Consider the following 15,687-nt stretch of genomic DNA (forward strand, 5'->3'; position numbering starts at 1 on the left):
ACTGCAAAGCACACGTCAGTTCTGAATCAGACGGCTTCTTAATTTGTGTTACTGGAAGTGAAAAGATTTGACTGCACTTCCAGGCAACACATCTATGAAAAAAACGCGATATTGAAGACACTGCTCATATTATTATTTTTTTTTCATTTGGTCTCTAGCTCTGCATTCCAATCAGGTATCTGCTTATTTACCGAACGCTAGACAGATTGTCCAATACACAGAAGCTTTTTGACATTTCAGAAGGTACAAGATACAGAGAATTACACATTACATATGCACAGATCTTTACCTCTTAATACAGAAAGGTTCAATGTTCACTGAACTACGACATATACAAATCAGCTATGGAAATGAGTTTCAGAACATGGTACATGGAAAATGAAAAGAGAAAAAAATATATATTATACAGCGCAGATAAGTGTCTTGTGCATGGTGTTATTGTCACTAAAACTAAATATATATTAAAGGGACATGAAACCCAAAATATTTATTTTATGATACAGATAGAACATGCAATTTTAATCAATGTTCCAGTTTACATTAATTATCTAATTTGCTTAGTTCTCTCAGTATCCTTTGTTGAAAAGGGTACCTAAGTACGTTCTGGACAGCTAACTAGTGACTGGTGGCTGCACATATATGCCTCTTGTGATTGGCTTACTGATTTGTTTAGCCTGCTCCTAGAAGTGCATTGCAGCTTCTTCAACAAAGGATACCAAGAGAATGAAGCAACATTGATAATAGAAGTAAACTAATACTAACTATGCTATTGCTTTTTTCCTTATATCTGTAACTCTCTTGTTCCCTTATTTTAACCCATTACAGAAGCCAGTTGATAAAGCTCTGCACCTGTATACTGGGCACCGCCATCTTGGTATTCTTATATTATTGTATCCTGTGAGAGAAGCAGTGAGCTTTCACAGGTCAGTGGCATTGCCAGCTTTCAGACACCTGTACCTTTTACTTTTGATTAGTTTGCACAATAGAAAGAAGAATTACTTGTTTACAGATTGCTGTTTTTTAAAAAGTTTAAAAGTTGCATAAAAAATATAAAAAAGCCATTCGGAATAATACAAAAAGGTACAGCACCTGCTCTGTATTGTGCAAGCTAAATTGAAGTGCTTAATACGCCTTGCCAAGAAGACAATGGGGATGAATTATCAAGCGAATGGAGCTTGATGACCTTATTTCCAGGGGCAGACCGCTGCTCCATATCTTGTCCACCTGCTCTGAGGCTGCGGACATCAATCCGCCCGATCCTATACTATCAGGGCCGGATTGGCCTACCAGGATACCAGGAGATTTCCCGGTGGGCTGCAGCAGCTAGGGCTGGAAAGCTACAATTTAAAGGGGGATTAACGAATGCAATTGGGTTGTAGGGTGGCTTTATAACACCAATCTCACATCTTGTTTTAATAATTAATAAAATGTAATTCTGGGGAAGAAGTATCCCAGTAATCCCCTTTGAGAAAAATGGGGCATGTGCATTCTTCCGACTCAAGGGAAAATTGGACTGGTCTTTATATTTTTCCAGGGCTGCTTTTTATTCCCAGTCCAGTCCTGTATACTATCAGGCTGATTGACACCCCCTGCTAGCGGCCGATTGGCCATGAATCTGCAGGGGGCGGCATTGCACAAGCAGTTCACAAGTACTGCTTGTGCAATGATAAATGCTGACAGCGTATGCTGTCGCCATTTATTGATGTGCGGTGGGCTACATCATATCATGTCCGTCCGCACTTTAATAAATCGGCCCCTCTATCACTGATCTGTGAATATGCACCAAGTCTGTAAAAGGGTACAAGAATACTTCACTTTCAAGATGGCGGCACCCAGTGTGAAGATGCAGTACTTCACTAACAAGCACTTTTGGGTTAAAATAAGAGAATAGCTTTGGAGAGAGCTGCAGGCACAGATGTGTATTAACCATGTTACTGTACTCCATCTGTGTGCTGGTGATTTAAATCCATATAAACTGTGGATGACTGGGTGTAGCAGTATTTATGAAAATTAGTACCTTTGTTATAAATTAGACTTTAAATGACCATTAAATACAGTAGAATTGCATTATCAACAAATGCATAAATAATAGACAATGCAAAAACAATTAGGCCCCGATATTCAAAGCATCAACAGATGGTCGAGAAACTGCCACACTGGCCTCGTCTGCCTTGCAGCCCAAGTTTCCATCAAGATATTAAAAGAAAAGGGGCATGTCCAAGCAATGTCTGTGAGTGCTGATGTCATAGAAGTCAGTGGACACATAACATCACCATCCGCATCACCGCATATCTGCATTTTTCTGCGGCGTGGGGCGGGCCTAGTTGAAGTCGGCCTACACAGCGCAGACAGCTTGCTCACTGAAACTAAAATCAGTTTCTGTGTAGGCACACTGCAAATATTGCTGTGGAAACCTAAGTTTAATTACACCTACACTAACTACCTCAGGCAACGTAGTCTTGTCAGCTGATAGCTGGCGAGACAAACATGGCCGCTAATCTCCTCGCAACCAGGACTTCCCTGATTTAAACATATTGATCTTGTGTCGATGTGTCCGAACCAAAGTGCAAGCTACTCCCACTAGCAGGATGCATGATCATGTATAATACATATTAGTTTAATTATTGGATATATAAATTAAAATGTAGATATTCTTGCTTGATGTATTTTAAATATATTTTTAAAATAGATATTTATGTTATAAAAGACAGTTGCATTATATTTATAGTATTACATAACTGCATGCCTGTTATGTAATAATACAATTGTATTACTAATGCCTTTTGTAACATAAATATACATTTTAAAATATATATTTATGTTTACAATAAAAAAACACAAAAAAAATAAAGACATTATATTTATATACAATAGTTAAAAGAATATGCATCATACATAAGAATGCATAATATTTTAAAATTTTTAGATACATGCACTATTAACCCTTAAGCTGCCCTAACCTAATCACTTAATCAACCCCTATACAGGTATGGGGTTGGTTAGGAGATTAATGCCTAATAAATGGTTGCCATCAATAATCACCTAATCAACCCCCATACAGGTATGGGGGGTAGTTAAGAGATTAAAGCCTAAACCAACACCTCCCAACGCAAACACCTAACCTCCTCTAAACTAAACCCCCTAAGTGACAAAAAATAAAAAACAAAAACTAAGTTACAAAAAATAATAAAACTACAGTATCCAAAATAATAAAAAAAAACACACCATTATACCTAACACTAATCTACATGCCCCATAAAATAGGGTTGATAGTTTTAAAATTACACACTGTAACAGATTAGAACATATAATTTTTCAACTATTATGGCCCTTTAAGGATGAGAAATTGCTTTTTAACATATTGTAACTAGCATTAACATTTCACACTTGATCACTTAGAATTAAGCACTGTGATCATATTCATAGAAAAAAAATATACAATATAATGCTAAAACTAAGGAGACTAACAAGACTTCTTCTTAAAGTGCGGATCAGACAATCTTGCCATACAATATAAAAAATCCTACAGTAGAACACTTGATTGGCTGCAGGCCAAACCTCTAGCATCAATTTATGGTGGCCAGCTGTAATAGCTTATCTTACAAGGCTGAAAAGTGTCTGTGTATCCAAAAATGCATAAATCTCCACCCCACAAAAAAAATAAAAAATAAAAAATAATTTTTTAATGCACTCTATTCACTGCATGAAAGAGATTATACTCATTTATATTCACTTCCATGTTCCTAAATTCTTTATAATGTTACAAATATTAAGCTTTCATGAAAACGTCAATACTAATATATCATACCACACACAAATTATGATTGGAACATGATTGGTGTCCTTGAAAAAATGCCCAGAAACAAGGACCAAAATAAAAGCATAAAGTTATATATTTATTAATTTTGCAAAAGTTTGCAAACCTGCACCATCTTTATTGTTGGAAATATGCTGTGCAAAGGTTGAGTTATGAGACAGACAGACAGACAGACAGATAGATATATAGATAGATACAGATAGATAGATAGATAGATAGATAGATAGATAGATAGATAGATAGATACTGACAGACAGACAGACAGACAGACAGATAGATAGATAGATATATAGATAGATACATTGATCATAGATAGATAAATCATAGGTAGATAGACAGATAGATAGATCATAGATAGCTTGTAGATAGATAGATAGATAGATAGATAGATAGATAGATAGATAGATTTAAAGAAAGATAGATAGATAGATAGATAGATAGATAGATAGATAGATAGATAGATAGATAGATCTCATAAGCATGTTTTTCAAGCAGTAAAAAGGGAAACCTAAAGAAATGTTTTAAAAATATTTAGAGTAGTAATTTTGTTAGCACAGTTGACAAGGTTTTGCAAATTATGAGCATGACAAGGAAAAACCTGTTGGAATCCTTGTTCCTGGTCTCCTTTGCTATGCCTAATTATCTACAGATGGATGTAAATGAGCTTGTTGTCTCATCTAATCAATCACTGTGCAGAATGTTGCTGGCTCAGGTGAATTTCATCATACTTGAGTGTGATGGAGGCAATCCTGCCTGTCTGGGGTGTAAAACTAAATCATTTTCAGATTTATTTCATAGGGAAAAAAAGTATATTGAATTGTAGTCCCCCCCCCCCCCCCCTAAAATGACAGTGAAGTCAAAACTAAACTTTCATTGTTTAGACAGAGCGTGCAATAGTAAACATCTTTCCAATTTACTTCTATAATCAAATTTGCTTTGTTCTTTCTGTATACTTTGTTGGAAAGTAAACTAGGTGGGATCATAAGAGCTCAGGTGCATGTTTGTGTCTTTAGGACTCTAATGCAACTTTGTCTGCAACAATGTTTGTAGCAAAGTTATACATTGTTGCAAACACTACTGCCATAAAGTCCTATGGGCCTACTTAGTTTGCAAAGTTGATAATAGAAGGGAATTTCGAGCTTTATAAAATAGCATGCTCTATCTGAATCATGAAACTTTCCTTTTGACTTTAATGTCCCTTTAATTAAATGCTGGGCCTATATTTGTGGATGCTCATTTAGCTGCTGAGAGGTCTTTTTGTTGAGGTGAGATCATGTTGATAACCAATCAAGGATCGGTTCACCCGTCTTTTCTAATGTTTCATTAGCGGGTCAACAATATTGGATGAACGAAGGAACAGTTACCTTAAATAAAAGGTCACAGAGTAAGAACACTGGCAAAGAGAGATAATATGATAAAACTAAAGTGCTTTATTGTTACACTACTAAAAGTTAATAATCTATAAAGGACACAATAGTCCAAAAGCGACCACTGACGCGTTTTGCGCAATAAACAATGAGCTTTATCAAAGAGTGCACCAATTTTGTACTCTACCAGCAAATTATTCTGTTTCATTAGTGGATGTCAATTCCATTCGCATATATGGTTGTGTTATGTGCAACAATCCATGATAACTCACACAGCAAACAAGGACCTCTAGCAAATACAACCTTTACATTTACTAAAAGGGCTTAGGTAGATGTTTGTAAGTGATGTTCATGTTTGCTGTATTAGTAGGTTTGCTGGGTAAAATGAGAAATGGCTCTGAAACGTGGCACATGTGTTTTTCACCTAAACTTCTTTCAAGTATGCAGAATGCATAAAGACGCTATTGCTGTGGTGCACTATCTTGTCTGGAGCCCGAGTCTTCCAATTTCAAAGTTGACAGAGTTGTCTCATTTTTATGTTCTTTTAAATGGACAAGAAACCCAACATTTTCCTTTCATGATTTAGGTACAGGATACAATTTTAAACAACTTTCTAGTATACTTTTGTAATCAAATTTGCTTCATACTCTTGGGGCCCTGGCTTTTCAGACTTGCCTGGGATAATAGTTAAAGGGACATGAAACCCAAAAATTCTCTTTCATGATTCAGATAAAGGCCTCTAGTTATCAATGTCTGTCGAACCTGATCCATAAGTGCGGATCAGGTCCGACAGACATCGCTGAATACGGCGAGCAATACGCTCGCCGTATTCAGAATTGCACCAGCAGCTCACAAGAGCTGCTGGTGCAACGCCGCACCCTGCAGACTCGCGGGCAATAGGCTGCCAGCAGGGAGGTGTCAACCCGATCGTACTCGATAGGGTTGATTTTCGGCGATGTCTGTCCACCTGCTCAGAGCAGGCGGACAGGTTATGGAGCAGCGGTCCATCAGCCACCCTAAAGAGCTAGAGAACAAAGTAAATAAGATAATGGAAGTAAATAGCAAAGTTGTTAAAACGACATTCTCTATCTGAATCACGAAAGTTTGTTTTTTACTTAACTATATTTGTCAGCAAAACACACCGAGCAGTGTAATGGATTATCAGCCACCCAAAAGAGTGACGTGTGGATAAGATATTGGCTTGTGTCCTTATGCCAAATGTCCAGTGCAAAGATGCATAGAAACAACTCTTGCTTGTGATTCTCATAAAACAGGAAGTGACATCACTGCTATAATGCTATTTACAAGCTTTGTCCTGACACGTTTCTTAAGCATGTTCCCTTCCACAGATGCATGTGCAGTGTGAACTGGGCATGTGCAAAAACACTGAACTATGTAGTTCAAATAGCCATGAGTAAAGACTGATGAATGACAAAGTTTATGTATAAAAAAGTTGTTTGGAAATTGTTTTCTGCTTAATTGCAATGCAGCTCTTAAAATTATCCCAATGCTTTGTACAGAGAGTGTTAAAAGCTACAAGATCCAAGGCAGTCTCTCCGAGCTGTAAACACAGAACACACACGTGTTGGGACGGCGTCTGACGTCACGCCTCGTCCGTTCGTCTCCTATATAGACAAATTACAGCGTACTTGTACCAGCTGTGGATTGTAATAGTTCTTTCAATTTTTCAGCCCTGTGCTGTGCACTTTAGCTATGAATACAGTGGGATATTTAAATTCATCCACGCTGTAAGATTGAATGAGTTATAGCAGAGAGGTTAACCCGGGTTAGATGGCAATGCTGATATTAGGCATATGGTGATGTTAGTCACTCTTGGTGTGCTGCTACAAAGTCACAAAAGCAATCGACGCGTTTCGCCCACCTGTGGGCTTTATCAATGCCTAATCAATGCCTAATATCAGCATTGCCATTTAACCCGGGTTAACCTCTCTGCTATAACTCATTCAATCTTACAGCGTGGATGAATTTAAATATCCCACTGTATTCATAGCTAAAGTGCACAGCACAGGGCTGAAAAATTGAAAGAACTATTACAATCCACAGCTGGTACAAGTACGCTGTAATTTGTCTATATAGGAGACGAACGGACGAGGCGTGACGTCAGACGCCGTCCCAACACGTGTGTGGTCTGTGTTTACAGCTCGGAGAGACTGCCTTGGATCTTGTAGCGGTCCCTGGAGTGACCGAAGACAGAAGAAGTGGTAAAGTAAAGTGCTGTAAATACAGTGATTGTATATCTATCGAACCAATTTACATACCGATTCTTTGGTGGACTGTATATCTATTGCTGGAAAGTTTCACGCCTTTTCTATCTCTCACCATACTTAGAGAACAGAATAATTGGATCCATCTGAAACCGATATATATCCATATGGGCCATACTTATATCTAAGCTTTCTAAGTAACTTGAATTGTTTTTTATTGCAACAAATTGTTCTCATTTTTTTATATATACCTGTTTATTATTGTATTAATATACAGACCGTATATTTTATTTTGAACCAGTTTCTTGCCTTCCTACTGAACATATAGAGTTTTAATATAGAGTTTTAATATAGGGAGACGTCCCTGTTTATATTGTGTAATTTCTAGGATGTTTATTTTTTTTAAATAAATGCTTTTATTATACGATAATTTTGGTGTTTGATACCTTTAGCCTTTGGCGCCCTCTCTATCCCAAAGCCCTAAAAAGCTTTACACACTATTTATTTTTTTCTAGCAAGGCAAGTTAATTAATCTCATCTGCTCTTCTTTGTAATGTAGATGAGCTTGTGCACACCGCTGAGTTTAAAGTGATAAAAATGTGCCTTATTTTTAATAAGCCATAATGAATAAACTTATGCAACAAAAAAAGGAATTTCGTTTAATTAAAAAAAGACTAAAAGTGGTATTTATAACTATGGTTTTGATTACATCACTCTTGAATTGCGTTCTGGTTTCAAAGAGCTAATTGAGAAGACAAATTTAAATCCAACCCATCTTATATCATAAACATTTTCAAGAACAGACTTCAGGACATTTTGGCAATATGTAAACACACATTCCAAATTGTTAGGTTCCAAAAGTAATTTATTACATTCAAACCAATGTACAGGTCAGTTCATTTTGGTTGCAGATAAGACCCATCACGGAATAAACAGTTGGCTTTGGTTTTCAGGATATGAGGTGCTATTAAGAGAAACAAAGAAAAGGGAAAATAAAGTGCATAAGGATTTGTAAATATATGGGAAAATATAGGACAAAGACTAATGGTTATTGATATAATGTGTTCTGCCATCATGATTCGCTTTCAATGTGTAGAAAAGTGGTAATAATGAATGCAGAGATTACCATTAAAGGGACAGTCACCTTTTTTACCCATTCCCCAGCTTTGCACAACCAACATTGTTATGTTAATATACTTTATAATATTTAAACCTCTACATGTCTGACTGTTTCTAAGCCACTACAGACAGCTTCTTAATTCATGTGTGCCATATAGATAATATTGTGCATAGTCCTATCGAGTTGTGCAGCACACAACACTAATTGGCTAACATGCAAGTCAATAGATAATAAATAAATAGCCATTTGATAAATAGATACAAGGTAATCACAGAGGTAAAAAGTATATTAATATAACCATGTTGGCTGTGTAAAGCTGGGGAATGCGTATTAAAGGGATTATCTATCTTTTTAAACAATAACAAAATTGGATTAGAGTGTCCCTTTAAAATAAGATTATAAACAAGAAGTACAGTACAGCTTTCATTGTGCAGGTAAATTATAACAAATAACTGACTGGGAAATTGCTCAGATTCATGGTCCACAAAGGAAGTGATAAATATTTATCACTTGACACATACCAATCTGAATTAGTGGCTGATTTGTAACTAGGTTCCCATAGAAACAAGATTAACTATGGGCTAGTTTAATATCAAAATGCTTACACTTTCTTTCTTCTAACATCTTTTCATCTTCTTATGCGGTCGTCAGTCTGATGGCTCCACCCTATATTTTTAAGATTACAGAGTAATCTTTTAATGCTTTAAGGAAATACTGCCACTGAAGAAGTAGGGGTTATTTCCCAAATATTGAGAAGATTTAAAATGTTTGTATGTATGGGAAGAAGTATTATTATTATTTCCTTGGAGCAATTAGTTAACACTAATTTGAAAACTTTTAGAATAGATTAACACCTTGCTTGCTGAATTATTTTAAAGGCCAAACTCCTATCACCACTTGCCTTTTTTAAAGGAGCCAAATTGTGTTTGTTCCTAGAGTAGACATGGTCATGTTGCAGATAATACGTCTATAATTTTACAATATCTTATCACTTTTTATAGACAAATAATGTCTCTTTAAAATGTAGCAATCTTTAAAACTTTCATTTCAGAAGTAAAGATAATACAAGACTAGTTTAGTACATCATACAAATAAAAATAAATGGGCATATTGACCTTATGGAAAGGTTATTCTGATCCTTTTTGAGGTACCCCGCATTCTCTAGATCAAGATTGGAAATTATCCACTACATAAACAGAAAAATTAATTGTGATCTTCTATGAAGGATTGTGTAAATAATAAAACTATTTAGTGATTTAGAACCAAAATGTCATGTGGCTACTTGTCTACACAGTAATAGGCGAGGTGAGGGTAGCGTTAATATTTAAGTCAGGATTCTGAGGTCACCACTAGATGCAGATAGGATTGGTCCATGTCAGCAACTTAAAGGGACATAGCAGTAAAACTACAGTTTCATGGCTGGTTTTCAAAAATAGTGCACAACTTTAAAAAAAATCTCCAATTTACTTTTTTATTGTCATATTTTTTTTTTGGTATCTTTTGTTGAAACATTGTTCCTTTTCATGAGAATATACTGAAGTAGGCTTACGAGCGTGCACAAGTTTTGAGCATTACATCTATAACATTCCAACAGAAGAAAAGAGGTACAATAAAACTGTAAAAGCAATGATTTCAGGAATTGTACAAAGATTATCAACTAATGGCACAAAAAACAAAATACGTGCAAAAGAGCAAGCTGGTCTTTACAACAACCAGCACACTGTACTCCCAACACTGCAATCTCTCAACTCCTACTGTCCAAAGCCGTGAGAACGACTGAAATAAAAGACAATCTGTTTAATTGTAATGCAAACTCAGTACAGAAAAAACTGGTGCCCTCTTGTGTTTGACTACTCTAGATACCATTTCCTGTGTACCTGCCTGAGCCTTCTACTACTACTATGACCATGGAAGATTTCATCCAATGTTAAAAAGATACTTAAAGGGACAGTAAACACCAGAATTGTTGTTGTTAAACCCCTTAATGACCGCAGCACTTTTCCATTTTCTGTCCGTTTGGAACCAAGGCTATTTTTACATTTTTGCGGTGTTTGTGTTTAGCTGTAATTTTCCTCTTACTCATTTACTGTACCCACACATATTATATACCGTTTTTCTTGCCATTAAATGGACTTTTAAAATCTACCATTATTTTCATCATTTCTTAAAATTTGCTATAAAAAAAATACAAAATATGATGAAAAAATGGAAAAAAACACACTTTTTCTAACTTTGACCCCAAAAATATGTTACACATCTACAACCACCAAAAAAACACTCATGCTAAATAGTTTCTAAATTTTGTCCTGAGTTTAGAAATACCCAATGTTTATATGTTATTTGCTTTTTTTGCAAGTTATAGGGCAATAAATACAAGTAGCACTTTGCTATTTCCAAACCACTTTTTTTCAAAATTAGCGCTAAGTACATTGGAACACTGATATCTTTCAGGAATCCCTGAATATCCATTGACATGTATATATTTTTTTTTAGAAGACATCCCAAAGTATTGATCTAGACCCATTTTGGCATATTTCAGGCCACCATTTCACCGCCAAATGCGATCAAATAAAAAAAATTGTTCACTTTTTCACAATTTTTTTTCACAAACTTTAGGTTTCTCACTGAAATTATTTACAAACAACTTATGCAATTATGGCATAAATGGTTGTAAATGCTTCTCTTGGATCCCCGTTCTTTAGAAATAGCAGACATTTATGGCTTTGGCATTGCTTTTTTGGTAATTAGAAGGCAGCTAAATGCCACTGCGCACCACATGTGTATTATGCCCAGCAGTGAATGGGTTAATTAGTGAGTATGTAGGGAGCTTCTAGGGTTAATTTTAGCTGTAGTGTAGTGTAGTGTAGTAGACAACCCCAAGTATTGATCTAGGCCCATTTTGGTATATTTCATGCCACCATTTCACCGCCAAATGCGATCAAATTAAAAAAAACGGTAAATTTTTCACAATTTTAGGTTTCTCACTGAAATCATTTACAAACAGCTTGTGCAATTATGGCACAAATGTTTGTAAATGCTTTTCTGGGATCCCCTTTGTTCAGAAATAGCAGACATACATGGCTTTGGCGTTGCTTTTTGGTAATTAGAAGGCTGCTAAATGCCGCTGCGCACCACACGTGAATTATGCCCAGCAGTGAAGGGGTTAATTAGGTAGTTTGTAGGGAGCTTGCAGGGTTAATTTTAGCTTTATTGTAGAGATCAGCCTCCCACCTGACACATCACACCCCCTGATCCCTCCCAAACAGCTCCCTTCCCTCCCCCACCCCACAATTGTCCCCGCCAGTACTAAAGTAAAAGGCATCTTTGAATATTTTTTTTTTAAAAAGAGCCTATTTACATATGCTGCTATGTAGGATCCCCTGTTAGCCCCCAACCTCCCTGATCCCCCCCCCCAAAACAGCTCTCTAACCCCCCCTGCCTTATTGGGGGCCATCTTGGGTACTGGCAGCTGTCTGCCAGTACCCAGTTTGCAAAAAAAAAGGGTTTTATTATTTTTATTTTATTTTTTTCTGTAGTGTAGCTTCCCCCCACAGACTAACACCCCACCAGCCATACCGATCTTGCTAAATTGAAAATAATATCCCCCTTTCTCCCCACTTCTAAATAAAATAGTTCCCACCCGCTCCCTCCCCGTGCACGCTCCCGCCCCCGCCTCCCCGTGCAGGTGCGCGCGTCTGTGCGCGCCCCCGGGCATCCCCGCCCACGATCCCGCCCCCCTCCGCATCATCCAGGGCCATCGATGGCTGCCACCCGCCTCCCACACCGGCTCCCACCCACCAACGAACTTAGCCGTTAATGTCTGGTGCAGAGAGGGCCACAGAGTGGACTGTCCCTTTAATGTATAAAAAAAAATAGCATTTGCAATGCTTTTGTTTAATTATCTGTAGCCATTTTTTAAATGTTCAACTATAAGATATTGTTTTTTATGATATAAATGAATGTCATTGCTTAAAACCTAAATAAAAAAAGTGAAGCCATAGTTATTATCACAATTCAAAAATCAGAAATAGGCAGCCAATCCAGTACTAAACACTATAGGCCAGATTACTTCCGCAAGCGCAATATTTGTGTGCTGGTATCTGTTGTGTGCTGGTATCTGAAGTGGCGCCCAATGCGAACGCGACCTCACGTTCGCATTACATGGAAGCTTTGCACTCAATAGATTGCGCTTCCATAGACTCCAATGGTAGCCTCGTTCTCTTGCCATCAGAAAAGGCATGAGAACTGGAGCAGCAAAGGGGGTAAGTTGTACAGCGATGGGCAGCAATTTTAAATATATATGTATATAAGCATATATATATATATTTACAGGAGACACACAATTCCCATAGAGTGCTATGTAAAGGCACTTTTTTAGTGCCATTTTTTTTCTAACACCCCACATCTGCCATTTTTAAACCCTAAAAACTGTAGTGCAGTGACTTTTTATGAAAAAAAAAAAAATGCTACAAATTTTTTTGGGGGGGTGGGCACTGTTAGAACATTAACCAGAGATCTGAGCTCACAGTAGTGATAACCGGCCACTATTAATGGCTGGTTATTTATTGTGCGCCCACAAACGGGCAAATTTGCAATCCACTTGTAATCCACCCTATATTTGGGTCTCTTTATTGCTTGTTTTTTAATAAGAATTGTATTTATTACATAATGTATAATAGGTACGTCCGATTCTGATGCAAGGGGTTATTATATTACACATTCTTTTTTACATTTATTTGTGAAACGATATAGTAGAAAGAAACTGTAATACAGCTTGTGAATATGTTTTAAATCTCTATCACACACAGTAATAGATTTAGCTGGTGTGTAATGTGATCTTTTTATTCCCTTTGTTTAGGTCTCTACAAAGGAAACTGTTTTCGAATTAATCATTTCCCAGAAGACAACGATTATGATCATGACAGCTCTGAATATCTTCTACGTAAGTCTAAACACTCCATTACTACTAAACACTTTTGATTAACAGTTGTCTGCAGCAGGCTGAAATAATTACCTTGTTTTTATAGACGTCAGAACATAATAAAAGATACTGGTAAAAGGTGCTCTTTCTTAAAGGGATATTAAATCTTTTTTCTTTTATTTATGAATAGCTTATGTCAGCAACTGAACACTGCATTGCAAAAAATCTGTATAAAAAAGAAAAATGATTTAAACTATTTAAAGGGATTAGACCTCTGACATGAGGTGAGATACAACAGGTTATTTTTTCATTTTACTGTCAATATAGATCAGATTTTGGTAACATTGCATGTTAACTTGTATGCAAAAAAAACGTGTTAATTGACTAGTCTTACTGGATGGATACATTCAGTATATGCTATTTGTGCAAATCTTCTTGCTTGTAATTTTAATTCTTGTTTACATACTTGCAATATATATATAATTGTCCACAATGTATTATTTGTTGATCAATAAAGTCTATCTAAAATAAATAAATAATTAAAGGTACAGTCAAAAGCAAAAATGATTCTAATTTTAATACTAGGGACCGGAGTACAAGTTGAGCAAAACAGATTGCTCATGGCAGTCTACTGTACAGTGATATTTGGAGTTTTGTTCTTTTACTAAGTGCATTTTAAACATTTTCTTTCTAAATGTATTAAATAATATGTAGAATGTTCTCTAAAGCTTTCCATGTTGGCACGATTCTCTAGAACGTTCTGTCAGGGCTATGAAGTCTTTCACAGCATTCTTTAAATGTAATTTTACCTGAGAGATCTGTATTACACACACATCATAATATAGTGCTCAATGAAATAAACAATTTAAAAAGCTTATTGAAAGCACAGTGAAAAAAATCTTAAAGGGACAGTATACTCCACATTTTTTATTGTTTAAAAAGATAGAGAATCCTTTTATTACCCATTCCCCAGTTTGCATAACCAACACAGTTATATAATATACTTTTACCTCTGTGATTACCATGTATCTAAGCTTCTGAAAATGCCCCTTATCCCAGTTCTTTTGAGAGACATGCTTTTTAGCCAATCAGTGCAGACTAGGGATGGGCAAATATGTTTATATTTGAATTTGAATGTTAGAACGAATGTTATTGTAGAAATTCAATTTACATAATAGAATGTTGATAAGAAAGAATATTCTTAAAAATGTTACTATCGAATGTTAGTTACAGTTTTTGAATGTCACATTTGAATTCGAATATTACATTTATAAAACACAGTTGTAGACTAGAAATACTATTTCGAATTCAAATGTCACATTCGAATTCGAAGCTCACATTCAAATTCGAATATTACATTTATAAAACACAGTATTAAACTAGAAATACTATTTCAAATTCGAATATCACATTCGAATTCGAATGTAGCATTCGAATTCGAATATTACATTTATTAAACACAGTATTAGACTAGAAATACTATTCAAATTCGAATGTTACATTCAAATTTGAATATTACATTTAAAAAACACACTATATTAGACAAGAAATACTATTTCAATTCGAATGTGACATTCTAATTCAAATGTAGCATTCAAGTTTGAATATTACATTTATTGAACACAGTTGTAGACATTCGATATTATATATAATATTACATTTCGAAATTGAATGAATACATAGCTAAACATTCTATTATTCAAACAAATATTTTCGAATTTTATTGAAAAATTAAAAAACGAAAATTCGAAAATAGAATGTTAGAATGTTATCTAAACATTCGAAATTCGATTTGAAAGAACGAATTTATCAAAATTCATTTTAAATTTTGAATGTTTAGAAACATTCACCCATCCCTAGTGCTAACTCCATGGGAGGGTGCGCATGTTATCTATATGACACACATGAACTAGCAGTGTCTGTGAAAAACGCACTTAGATAAGAAGCGGCCTTCAAGGGCTTGAAAATTAGCATATAAGCCTACCTAGGTTTAGCTTTCAACAAAGAATACCAAGAGAACAAAGCAAATTTGATAATAAAAGTAAATTGGAAAGTTTAAAAATGCATGCCCTATTTTAATCATGATAGTTTAATTTTGACTTGACTGTCCCTTTTAATTAAATAGAAATACATGTATGGATTAAATTTGTATGAAAATGTGAGTATATATTATACAGTTAGATTCTTATTTAAAGTAGGAAGAGAAAAAAAAACTATTTTAAAATCTGTAGTTTAAA

At 35.5% G+C, this 15,687-nt stretch overlaps 1 protein-coding gene across 1 annotated transcript in view; it reads left to right on the plus strand.

Moving 5' to 3' along the window:
- Positions 1 to 15,687, plus strand: part of CACNG4 (calcium voltage-gated channel auxiliary subunit gamma 4) — a 235,977-nt gene that overhangs the window by 124,788 nt on the left and 95,502 nt on the right. Inside the window, exon 2 of the mRNA XM_053696445.1 lies at positions 13,388 to 13,471. Coding sequence (XP_053552420.1) covers positions 13,388 to 13,471 — 84 coding nt within the window. The remainder of the gene's footprint in view (positions 1 to 13,387; positions 13,472 to 15,687) is intronic.

The sequence above is a fragment of the Bombina bombina genome, chromosome 1 (assembly GCF_027579735.1).
Source record: "Bombina bombina isolate aBomBom1 chromosome 1, aBomBom1.pri, whole genome shotgun sequence".
Classification (NCBI taxonomy): domain Eukaryota; kingdom Metazoa; phylum Chordata; class Amphibia; order Anura; family Bombinatoridae; genus Bombina; species Bombina bombina.